The sequence below is a fragment of the Sminthopsis crassicaudata genome, chromosome 2 (assembly GCF_048593235.1).
Source record: "Sminthopsis crassicaudata isolate SCR6 chromosome 2, ASM4859323v1, whole genome shotgun sequence".
NCBI classification, from domain to species: Eukaryota; Metazoa; Chordata; class Mammalia; order Dasyuromorphia; family Dasyuridae; genus Sminthopsis; species Sminthopsis crassicaudata.
In genome coordinates, this window is record NC_133618.1 from 148,143,728 (window position 1) to 148,155,803 (window position 12,076).

Consider the following 12,076-nt stretch of genomic DNA (forward strand, 5'->3'; position numbering starts at 1 on the left):
CTACATAGTTGACTTTGAGACTTATCCATTTTTTAAATGACCTTGAGTATCTTTCTTTATACCTTTCTACAGGTGATGGTGGAGGGGATTCAAGGCCCAGAAGATGGTGCTCATGTGAGCATTGATAACCTTTCGGTCTCTAGTCACCAATGGCAAAAGGGAGAAACCAAACTTCCTTGTCATTCTTTTAAGGAAACTTTAAATAAAGCTTGAATTAAAAAAATAAGTTCTGAGCTGTCATATTTGAGTTTTAATATTAAGGGGAACTTGCACATAAAAATTCAATATACTTATTAAATACCTAATGTGGACCCAAAATACAGTGCTAGAGATATTAAGTAGCTTCTTCCCTTTATGGAACTTACATTTTATGGGGATTTCAAGTAAAATTGAGATAATTTGAGAAAGGTAATGCAGAGAGACTGGGATAGGGAAGATAGTAAATTAGAGGTGGTGGTGAGGGCCTGAACAAAGATAGGGACAGTCAGGTAAATTAGAAGAAATTATAGAGGTAGAATCCACAAGCTCTGATGCATAATTTGAAGTTTGAGGGAGAATAAATTCATGGATGATTCTGAGGTAGTTGAGAGGTTGGTGATGCCCTCCAGAGGAATAGAAGTTTGGTGGGTCAGCAGACTGCCTTACCTTCAGTACAGATTGTAACAGTAAGGTGTCCTTTTACCTATTCCTTCTGCTATTAACTTAAACAGTTTAAGTGGACACAGCCTGTTCAGTTAGTATAAGATGCTAATTACTTTGTTCTACTTGCAGCTTCAAACTGTAGAAAATATCTTGAGCCTTGTCCTCCAGGGCAAAGTACTTACTGATATATTTTAAGAAGAGATTTTGTGTAGGGTGCTGCAGAACCATGGCCTGTCTCAGGAGCTTCCTCAAAATAAAAGTGAGAGTATGTGCAAATGTGACAGTTTATAGATGATCAAGGGCCAACAACTTTTTTTTTTTTCATGTATTAACAGGGAATTATTCTCGCATTACTTATCTCATGGAAGTGATTGTAAGCAAAACTTTATGTAAACTAGGATGGAATCTGTAATTTCATTAGTAAAAGGATAATCCCTCCATCAATGCAGGTCAGCACATTCTCTGCAATTTACTGACAACAGGTAGAAGGCAGATAGATGGCACAGTGGATGGAGTGTCCAGCCTGGAATCAAGAAAGCTCATCTTCATGAGTTCAAATCCAGCCTCAGACACTTACTGGTGTGTGATCTTGGGCAAGTCACTCTGTGTATCTCATTTTCCTCATCTGTAAAATAAGCTAGAGAAGGAATTTGCAAGCCATTCTAGCATCTTTGCCAAGAAAACTTCAAAAAGAACCAGACACAACTGAAGTTCTTACTTGTCCTGGAGCATGCAGTATGTAGCAGAAGTGATATTTGAACCCAGCTCTTTCTGCCTTGGAGATCAGCTCTAAATGAGGAGCAAGCTGGTAGAGGAGGTAACTCCTCTACCAGCTTGCTCCTCATTTAGTAAACTTGAAAGCCATACAGAAATGCAAGCTAAAAACTGTTCTTTCACAGGAATTTCAAGTTTGGACATTAGTTTGCAGCCTAGAAGGGGCTCTAGAGGAAGTCTGGTACTTGGCCAGATCCTGCTGTGAAGTGTTCTTTTTTCTTGGTGGATTAATGCCTATTTCTACAAGGAGTGTCATGTTTTTGTCTTAGACCATTATTGGGCTTCAGGAAATAGCATAAAGCACAGTTAAGTACTGACTAGGTTGGTCCAGGCTCAAGCCCAGAGTTTAGGATTAAAAGGGTGATGTCTTGGTTTCAGTTTTCAACCAGAAACTTGGGGGTTTGGAGCAAGCAATACAGAAAAGGGTTCCCCAAATCAGCTTAAGATAAAACTTCATTGTTGGGGGTGGGAGAGATCCCAGATGTGTATGTGCACGATTGAGTAAAGAGACTGGGAAATCTTAAAGCTTTTGATGGTGGTGGGTGAAGGTGGACAGAAAGAAAGTCATCTGCTAGCTTCCCTTTATTCTGCAAAATAGATGTTAAACTCAATTGTTTCTAGTTGCTAGTGTGGCTTTAGGGCAAAGTACAGTCTACCACCTCCCCTCAGTCCCCATAGCCAGAGCTACAGCTTTTAGTGCTAGGAACTCACACCATTAGTGATCCTGGGACTCAATCTGAGCTGTGGAAAGCACAGGCAGTGTAAAGATGAATAGTGATGAATTAGAGTGGGCTGAGGGATAGATGGAATAGGGAAGGCTTTAGGGATGTGTGTGTGTGTGTGTGTGTGTGTGTGTGTGTGTGTGTGTGTTGGGGCTGGAAGTATCGTTTGACATTCTTTTAACTCCTCCCCTCCAGTCCATTAGTCTCCAGCACTGAGACTAAGCATGTCTCAGAGCTGTTTAAAGTGTTTTGCAGAGATTGCAGGGGACATCTGCAGGGTGTTTCTTTCCCTCACCTATAGGTGGTATGGAGGGGAGGAGGAGGAGTTATTGAATGAAAATGATATAGACCCTGCTTCTAGGAAGGGAGCAGGATAAAGAATGAACTCACCATATTAATTTTTCTCCACATTACCTTCCATTTGCAGACACTATTATCCAAGGGACACAGGATGATGGGTCAACCTTCTCTTCACCTATTCATGCTGTTAATTATTAGGTCTGTTTCTTTGGAGGAGATCAGCACACATCTTATTTGTCCTTAAGCTGGAATAGAGAGTGTATTTCTCAGGCTCTTGGGGGAGAAGAAAGAAGGGGCTGAATAAGAAGGGAAACTGAGGCAAGAGCTAAGGAAGAGGAAGAAAGGTCACCCAGGGAAAATAAATGAGAACTGCCTTTTTTTTTTCCTTTTTTTTTTTTTCCCCCCCTTCATCCTAAAACCTCATCTAAGGGAGAGGGAAAACTTGCAGCTGCGACTTCGCTGCAGATTCGGCAATCTGGGTTTCTCTCCTGTTGCTTTTTTAGGCTGAGGTAGCATTTAGATGCCCAAGAAGACATGAAATAGTGCCCCTTTTCCTTTGGTAGGGGTGTTTGGAGGGAGTCCTAGTATAGGTGGGGGTCCTGGACGCTCCGAAGGCAGCAGGGGGCGCTCTCCAATCGGTGATCAAAGGGGGGGCTTGGGTTCAGCCTGCCCTCCAAGAGGAGGTGCCCGGCCTGGGAGGGGGCGGACAGGGGTGGTCTCCGTGCCAAAATTCGGGTGGTCACTGGGGGCCGTGTGCCTGCTAAATCTCCTGGATTTTCAGGCTGGGGCAACGCAGCTTGGGGGTGGTTGCTTCTCCTCCGCCCCCTCCCCAGGCCCCTGGGCTTGAAGCTGCTAGATGGGGTTTCGCCTGCAGGCGCAAATCACCCCCTAGTCCCACCACACCCCACGCTTCAAGCGTCTCCCCCCACCCTGCCCCAAGCTCCTCACGCTCCTCGCAGCCGCCCAGTCCGCAAGGATGGTCCAGCCCTGGCTCCTAGCTCCCAGCCCCTCTCCCCAATCCAGCCAGCCCTACACATGCTCCCGCCCCACCTCAACTGACTGACCTCCGCAGCCACACGTCCAGAGCCCCTTTCTTATGTAATGCACGCTTCCAGCACTCTTGACATCCCCACTCCCCTCGAAAAGTCTTCCCTTCCTCGAACCCCACAGCTGCAGGCAAGCTCGCCACACCCAGCCCCGCCCCCCAAGATCCCTGGGCTGTGGCCCTCCCTCCAAAAATAAGGGTGAGGGAAAAGCACAAGAGGCAGCGGAGCTCCCCGAGAGAAGGCTGCGCGGCTGCGGGCTCCCCAGCTGTCCGCCCTTTGGCTGTGCGCACCCTCTCCCCATCTCTTCCATCCCTGCTTTCCTCCCTCACCCTTCCCTCCCTCCCTCCCTCTCTTCCTGCCCTCTTTCCCCCCCCCCCCCTTTCCTTCCCTCCACTCCACGTCTCCTCCCTGCTCGGTCTCCTCCCTTCCACTCCCCCTGCCCGGGGCTGCCTGCTCGGCTGCCTGCCTGCCAAGCCTGCCTGCTCGCCTGACATCACGGTTCCAGCTCCGATCCGGGTTGGAAAGGAGAGAGCCTGCACCTCTTACAGCGCTTTGGTGAAGGAGCAGGAGATGCTCGGAGCTTCCCTCTCACTGCCCTCCTACCCCTAGCTCACCAAATCCGGGAGTGGGACAGCCTCACGTCCGGAGCGAGGTCACAACTTTCCGCAGGAGTAGAGCGCACCGCTGGGGCACCTCGAAAGGAAAGGGGCAGAAGCCCCCAGGAACTTCACAAACTTCTTTGGGGCACACCAGAGGGAGAGCAGCAGCCTAAACCCAGAGGACGATGTAGAGCCGCCAGCTACTGAAGAAAACTCTGCCCTCACTTCTCTCCACCCCACCTCCGACCTCTGACCGGGCATGGGGGCTGGAGGCTGCGCTTCGTCCCGGGACAGAATGGATTGGTGCTCCAGGTCTTTGGCTTAGCCCCTGGGGTGTCAACCCCAAGGGACTGCCCCCTTCTCCAGCCCCTGCTGCAGGAGGTCCTGATTTTAACTCCAGATTGTCCCGCAGAAAGGCGGCAGGGCTGCCACTTACAGCCCCTCCCTGGCCATCGCCTTTGGACTACTCCAGTCCTCTGCTATGGATAGCCCAGAGCCCTACTCTGTGCAGGCCACGGCAGCCATTGCAGCTGTCATCACCTTTCTCATCCTTTTCACCATCTTTGGCAATGCCCTAGTCATCCTGGCCGTGTTGACTAGCCGCTCTCTTCGAGCCCCACAGAACTTGTTCCTGGTTTCCCTGGCTGCAGCCGACATCTTGGTGGCCACTCTCATCATACCCTTCTCCCTGGCCAATGAACTGCTGGGATACTGGTACTTCCGACACACCTGGTGTGAGGTCTACCTGGCCTTGGATGTCCTTTTCTGTACCTCCTCCATTGTGCACCTGTGTGCCATCAGTCTGGACCGCTACTGGTCAGTGAGCCGGGCCCTGGAGTACAACTCCAAGAGGACCCCCCGCCGGATTAAGGGCATCATTCTCACTGTCTGGCTCATTGCTGCCTTTATCTCGCTGCCTCCCCTCATCTACAAGGGTGACAAGGGCAAGGAACCTGGAGGCCGGCCCCAGTGTAAGCTTAACGAGGAGGCTTGGTACATCCTGTCCTCCAGCATTGGCTCCTTCTTTGCACCCTGCCTCATCATGATCCTGGTCTACTTGCGGATCTACCTGATTGCCAAGCGCCATAACCGCCAGGGGCCCCATGGCAAACGGGCCCCTGGGGATGGGGACACTGGGCCCTCTGGTCCCGGCGGGGCATCTGCAATATCCAAGCTGCCACCCTCTGTTCTCCCAGCTGTGGGTGAAGCCAATGGGCATTCCAAGCCTCTCGGGGAGAGAGAGGGAGGAGAACCAATCGGAGATCCAACGCCACCTTCTACGCCTCCCAACCAGGGTTCGGTGGGGCCCGAGGATGGCAGTCACAGGCGGGAGGAGGAGGAGGAAGAAGAGGAAGAAGAAGAAGAAGAGTGTGGGCCGCCAGCCCTTCCAAATTCCTCCTCTCCCCAAGTTACCCCAAACTTTCAGCCTCCTCAGGGCTCCCAGATACTGGCTACACTCCGGGGCCAGGTACTCTTGGCTCGCCAACCTGCCTCCCTGGGGCTGCAGCCATGGAGACGAAGGACCCAGATGAACCGAGAAAAACGCTTCACCTTCGTGCTGGCCGTAGTGATCGGAGTCTTCGTCCTCTGCTGGTTTCCTTTCTTCTTCAGTTACAGCCTAGGAGCCATCTGCCCCCAGCATTGCAAGGTCCCTCATGGCCTTTTTCAGTTCTTCTTCTGGATTGGTTATTGCAACAGTTCCCTCAACCCTGTCATCTATACAATTTTCAACCAGGATTTCCGCAGGGCCTTCCGCAGGATCCTTTGCCGCCAATGGACTCAGACAGCTTGGTGAATTGGGGGATTCAGTTAGGGTCCTTGAGCCTGCCCTGTTTTATAGAGTGGAGCCATCAGGCTGGGTAGCTCCCAGTGGCCTTTTCTCTCTACCTGGTATTGATTGTAGCTCTAAGCTCTTTAAATCCCCCTCTTCTTTGATCAGTTGGGGAGCCTGCTGAGGAGAGTATTATGTGTGAATGAGTGTGTGTTTGTGAGTGTGTGTGTATGTATATGTGTCTTGGAGCATAATTTTATTTTTTCCAGAACTTGGTGGGTTGGAATATTTGCCTTCCATCCTGTGCAGAGGATGAGGCAAAGTGAGAGCAGGATCAGAGACCAAATCCTGGAGAAGACCTCACAATGACAGAGAGATGGCTTTTTTTCCCTCAGCCCTGCGGTCTCCAATCAAACTGGGTACCTTTCCCTTCTCAGGAAACCTGGCTTCCTCAATCAGCCTTGCCCGAATTCCCAGGGAGGGCACTTACCTGGGAATGTTTCCAAAGAGCAAGGAAGGCCAGACTTGAACATTTCCAGGGAAGGCAGGTATCTGAGGTGGCACTGGAGCCATAACCTCTCTCCCCAACAGTACCCACTGCCTTGCAGGGCTCTGAGAATTATTGGCAGTTTTGTATCCTGGCACTTTCTTTTTTCCACCCTTCCTTTGGTTTGGGGCTCCTTTTCAGGACGAGCCTCTGCTTTGTTCCCTTGACTAGCTCCCATGTGGGAGTCAGCATGCCCTGTCTCTGCTTCACCCGGTGAGCCTGGATCACAGGCATTTCCCTACTCGGTGCCTCAGTCTCCCCCCTCTGCAAAAACCAGGGCAACAATAGCTTGCCGCCTACTCACAGCAAGAAGATGAAAGGGTTTGCAGAAAGCTTTGAGCTCCGTGGGGGAACGCGCTAGAGAAATAGAGAAAGGTACCCAGTTTGATTGGGGACTGCAAGACTGAGGAAATGTGATTATCTGGTAATATAAAAAAATCTCCTTTTCTCTGTGTTTACCACCACCTGTCTTCCTTTGGAATTTAGTTCTGTGACTGTGTTGTATGAATTTCTACCCCAAACCTGGAAGCCGAGAGAAAGAGAAGAGAGTGGCTCCTTCTTTTAAAGGGTTTCATTGAAAATATGCTCCTCCTGCCTCCAAAGGTTTGAGTTATTATTTTGCATGACAACTTCTTGACATTTCACCTGAACACTAGGAGTTTTTTTCTGCTGCCTTCTGTCCCCCGACACTGGATAAGTCTTTTGTCATGAGCCAGGAAAATTATTTCCCCCAAGATGGCTAAAAATACCCTGTCTGTGGGAACAAGCTAAGAGGGATGGATGATAGATGGGTGTCAGAGATTTCAGGGGAATGGGGGTTGTGCATCGGACTGGGCTGCTTTGTAGGAGCAGGTGAGGGGAGCTCTGCATTTCTTATGGAAGTGCTAGGGAAGTCAGGATGCCCTGGCTTGGGGACCTCACCATTTTGACCTCAGAGTGTACATGAGGATCAGCGCCATCAGAGACTGAATTTCCTGATTCCACACCTTAGAGCAGCTTATCATCTGGCTCCTTCCCAGTCTCTGAATGTAGTGTCTGGTACAACTGAGAATATATGAATGATATTGCCAGTACACTCCCAGGGGAGTGCCTATGATACAGTAGTAATGGACAACTGGAGCCCACTGGACTATTCAATTCCTAGATGGGTGTGGGCAGTTCTGTAGGCCTGATTGCCTTCTAGCACTTCTGTGGTCCTGACCTCAGACTGGTACCTTTCGGGAGCTTTGGTTTTGGCGAAGAGAAGAGAGGAAGTGAGGAGGGTCCCTGGTTCCTCAACCAGAGCATGGGGGGGGGGACTAGATAAATGGACATCACCAAGATCAGATAATGTCCTCTTTGAGAAGAGGGCAGGACTGGCCTTGACTGTAGCAGTCAGTAGGAAAGTGAGGAACATTTCCAGGGTGCAGACATGACCACCACTGTGGAGCCACAGACTGTGGGAGGGGACAGCCAGGCAACCTGTGCTTTCTGGTCTTGTTATTTGTGCCCCGTGGCATTCTCCTGTTTTGTTATGACCCAGCAACGCCGCATGCAGGTGTTTCTAAGAAGTCTGAGCTTTTTTTTTTTTTTTTTTTTTAAACAATAAAGGTTATTTTTTAATAAGGAAGTTGTGTGCTTAATGCCCAGGAAACTGCTAGGAGACTATTATTCCTATTCTTTCCCAGCTCCTAGCACTGAGATCTCAAGGCTTTGGGTGAAATGAAGCTGGGGTAACTGTGTTTCTTCCCTAGGATCTGAGCAGCTCTGGGAATTCCCAACCTTGTAACCAAATCGTAAAGGGAACTTAAAAGTAGTGAGATGACAAAGACTGTGTCTCTTTCTGTCCTTTTTGTGGGGGTTCTGGGATGGTGTCTCTGGGACTTCCTGTCTCACAGCCTTGGCCAAAAAGAATGGAGGGTGGGATAGGCAGTTCTCCCATGTGTGGATTGGCAGGGCTAAATGTGTGGATTGAGTGGGCTAAGGGTGTACTCCCCTGTTGGGGACAACTGAAATGACAGTTCTGCTAGAACACAGGGAAGAAGGGAAAATGGGAATATCTCTAGGATACTTTCAGCTTTATAAAAGGACAAATGAAATGATTTGGGGGTTTTTAATGTGTCCAACAATGGAACCCCCATAGTCTTGTGACTTCTTGGCACATGGGGGTTCTTACTTCTCTCCTGGGGCATGAATAAAGCTTAAAAAAAGGAGGGCGATCGAACATGTTCCAATTAGCAGTCAGCTCCCCTTCTTTTTGCTCATTTATTGTGGGTAACCTCCAGCCTAAGCTTTGCTGGGTATTTGGGACCTTCATTGTGGAAGGGAGCAAGTAAGTTAAAAAGCTGTATTTTATTTAAGTTCCTCTTATAAGGTAGATAGACGCAGCTGGAGCTGAACAATAAGAGCTATAATCTTTTGACCTGGGTAAACACAGACTTTATTGGGACTCAAACATAGAAGACAAAAACAAATTACTTGTAAAATTTTTTTAAAAGAGCATAAAACATCAGCCTTAGGCCTGACTTAATTTCCCTGAGTACTAGCTTCCCAGGGAACCTTGTATAGGGGTCCCAGGGTTTTGGCCTTCCATTACCTCCTAAGTTCTACTAATTATTGAACCCATAACTTGAGGTACTATGCTTTCTGACTTTCCTGGCTCTTAAGGCAGTTTGACATCTTGAGTTCTCATGGTTAAATTGCAATGATCATTTCCCTTACAGCAGCACCATCCCAGCTTCCCAACCCCTCAATGTTCTTTCTCTCTTACCAGTACCACCTTCTTTCACTTGTTCCTATCCAGTTCCTCTCCAGCTCTCTCCATATATCCCAAGAGATTTTTCTAAGACTTATTCACCAGGGGAAAGAGAATATGTAAATTCAGGAATAATATACCAGAAGAAAGTAATTAGAAATGTCCAACGAATAAATCTACCCAGCTCCGAATTAGTTTGCTTCTAAACTTCCAAAGCTATTCAACTTAGTCATAATACCCCAGTTCTCACACAGATGGTGCACTATTCTCTAGATGGAAGACTTGAGTGTACAGGTAACTCAGGACCAAACTGTTCTGGGGGTTGGAGTTAGTCACTGGGATTTTTGGTTAAAGTGCATCCATTTCACTGTCTCAGGCTTAGTCTTAGCCAATCAGGAATTCTCTTGATGTGCATTGAGTTTTGGTGGTCCATCTATAATGAATCTCTCAGCTAATTCATTTCTTCCTCAAACCAGAGAGATAAACAAGGAGATGCAACAAGGTGAAGAAGCCAGAATTCTTTTCATCTCAAAATTCAGATGAATGCAACTCAGCATACAAGTCATTCCCAAAGCTCACAGAGAATGGCTCTTTTCCTTACAAGGGAGAATATACATTGGGTTGTTCTGGGTCTTTTCCAACTCTTGTGCAGTTGTGAGAGTAAGGCAGGGAGGATGTATGAGGAAGGGCTGCTTGCTTCATAGAAAAGTAAGCAGCCAGGAGGCAAAGCAGATAGAGTCCTCAATTTTGGAGTCAGGTACCCCTGAACTCAAAACCAACCTAAGATACTTTGTAGTTGTGTGATCCTGTTTGGGACTAGTCACAATCTCAGTTTGCCTCAGTTTTTCACCAGTTAAAACTGGATAATGATAGCATGTACCTCCTAGGGTTGTTGTGGGGATAAAATGAGATATTATTTGTAAAGCTTTTTGCAAACTTTAAAAAGCACTACATGAATGCTGTTATTATAATTGCCTGGTTCCAAACTATATCTCAATCCCACATTTCCCCAAGATGCCTTCCTCAGCTGGATTTGTCACAGACTCTGCCCAGCCCTCTCATTATCACATTACTAGCAATGAGGATAGGGCAGATTGGGATTCATTGTTACATTGTCTGGCTCATCCTTAGAGAGAACTAAGCTTAGTCTATTCTAGTGCTTGTTACACAGAAGGCACTTAATAAATGTTGGTTGACTGACTGACTGTCTCTGAGGGGATAGAACATAGGGCTGGTAATTTTCAGTGGGATTCAGTGAAAGTAAAGAAAACAGGATGAGGAAAGCCACTTTGAGTAATTAATCAATATAAACCAGAAAACATTCATTAATCACCTACCCTGTGCTAAGCATCCTGCTAAAGTCTGGGGTTATGAAAAAGATATAATCTCAAACCAAAAAAACCACTCCAAACCCAGTTCTTGCTATCAAAGAGCTTACATATGAATTTAGAACTTTTTAATTTGGGAACCAGACACTTAATTTTTTTTGATAATTCTATTTCAATATAATTGTTTTCCTTTGCTTTCCTATATATTTTATATTAGCCATTATTCTGAAAAGAACCCCATAGGCTTTATCAGACTGCAAAAGGGATCCACAACACAAAAGAACCCCTATTCTGATGGTCCAAACAAGATATGTACAGAGTAGATGAAAGTTAATCTCAGAAGAGAAGGAACTAGCAGTTAAGAGAAGGGGAGAGGCCCTGAGGCCTTTAGAGGATATTTTAATTAAGATTTGAAGGAAGCCAAGGAACCTCAGACATGGAAGTGAGTTGGGGACATCTTATTTGAAGAATAGTGAATAAGCTAGTGTATTTGAATATTAGAATGGGAAGGGTGTAAAAAAAGTCAGAAGGATGAAAAGGTAGGAAGGAACAGTTTAAATATCAGAGAACTTGATATCCTTGAATTTATTGAACTAGAAGGTGACATGGTCAGACCTGTGCTTGAGGAGAGCTACTTTGGCAGCCATGTTCTCTTTGGATGGGGAATGATGCTTAGGGATTATATTGGGGAAGACCTGGGTGAACAATATATTTGTTGAGTTGAGTTGAGTTGATGGTATGGGGTCGAGGGATACTAAGCTCCCCCAAATTATATCTCAGTGTTATAGTGATATCTCTTAGAGATCCCTGAGATAGAGCCACCAATCCAACAGTGTTAATATTGGCTTAGTGGATAGACTGTTAGACTAAGATTCAGGTATACTTATACTCCAATTCTACATATGAAAATATACTAGTTGTGGGAAAATTGCTTAAATTCTCAACCTCATTTTGTCCCATTTCCAAAAAAGGGATTAATAATGCCTATAGAACCTCATGGGGTCATTGTGAGTCTTAAATAAGAAAAGCACTTATGTCAAGGGTTCTGTATACCTTAAAATACATATAGAGGTTGTGCCAAAAGTCTGAGTGCAGGTTTTAAGTCTTAATAGCTTAAAATTGCCATAGACTTTTGGAACACCCCATATAAATGCACATGCATTATTATTATTGAGAGGCACATCTCGTACTGGATAGAGAGCTGTCCTTCGAGCCCTAAAGAATGAGTTTCATATTCTTCCTTTGACATTCAATTATATGATACTGGGCAAATCATGTAACCTCTCATTGCACTAGGGCCAGCAACTCTCTAAGACAATGAAATGCATAGAAGGTGCTGACCTGCATTGGTTAGAAAGGCTTTCTTAATCTGGGAGTTCTCAGTCAAGTCAAGTCAATAAATATTTATTAAGTGCCTGCTCTATTGAGCCACTATTTCTAGTGCTGGAGTTACAAAGAAAGGCAAAAACCAGTCTTTGCTCTCAAAATGTTCATGCAATGGGAGAGACAACAGGCAAACAATTATATATGAACAAAATATATACAGGATGAATTAGAAATGCTGTCAGGGTGGAGACACTAAAAAGAATTATAAGGAATCAGGAAAAGCTTTT

At 46.4% G+C, this 12,076-nt stretch overlaps 2 protein-coding genes across 2 annotated transcripts in view; both read left to right on the forward strand.

Annotated features, from left to right (window-relative positions):
• ASTL (astacin like metalloendopeptidase) overlaps positions 1–3,436 on the forward strand; it is a 37,728-nt gene extending 34,292 nt beyond the window's left edge. Inside the window, exons 12-13 of the mRNA XM_074284726.1 lie at positions 73–152; positions 3,313–3,436. Of these exons, the coding sequence (XP_074140827.1) occupies positions 73–152; positions 3,313–3,436 (204 nt within the window). The remainder of the gene's footprint in view (positions 1–72; positions 153–3,312) is intronic.
• ADRA2B (adrenoceptor alpha 2B) lies at positions 3,370–8,006 on the forward strand. The gene has a single exon (XM_074287609.1). It carries the CDS (start codon positions 4,565–4,567, stop codon positions 5,876–5,878), a length of 1,314 nt encoding a protein of 437 aa, XP_074143710.1. The 5' UTR covers positions 3,370–4,564; the 3' UTR covers positions 5,879–8,006.
• Positions 8,007–12,076: the final 4,070 nt, after the last annotated feature.

Bases quoted from the DNA above. Each gene is read 5' to 3' on its own strand.
- ADRA2B (XM_074287609.1), top strand. From the start codon at position 4,565: ATGGATAGCCCAGAGCCCTACTCTGTGCAGGCCACGGCAGCCATTGCA.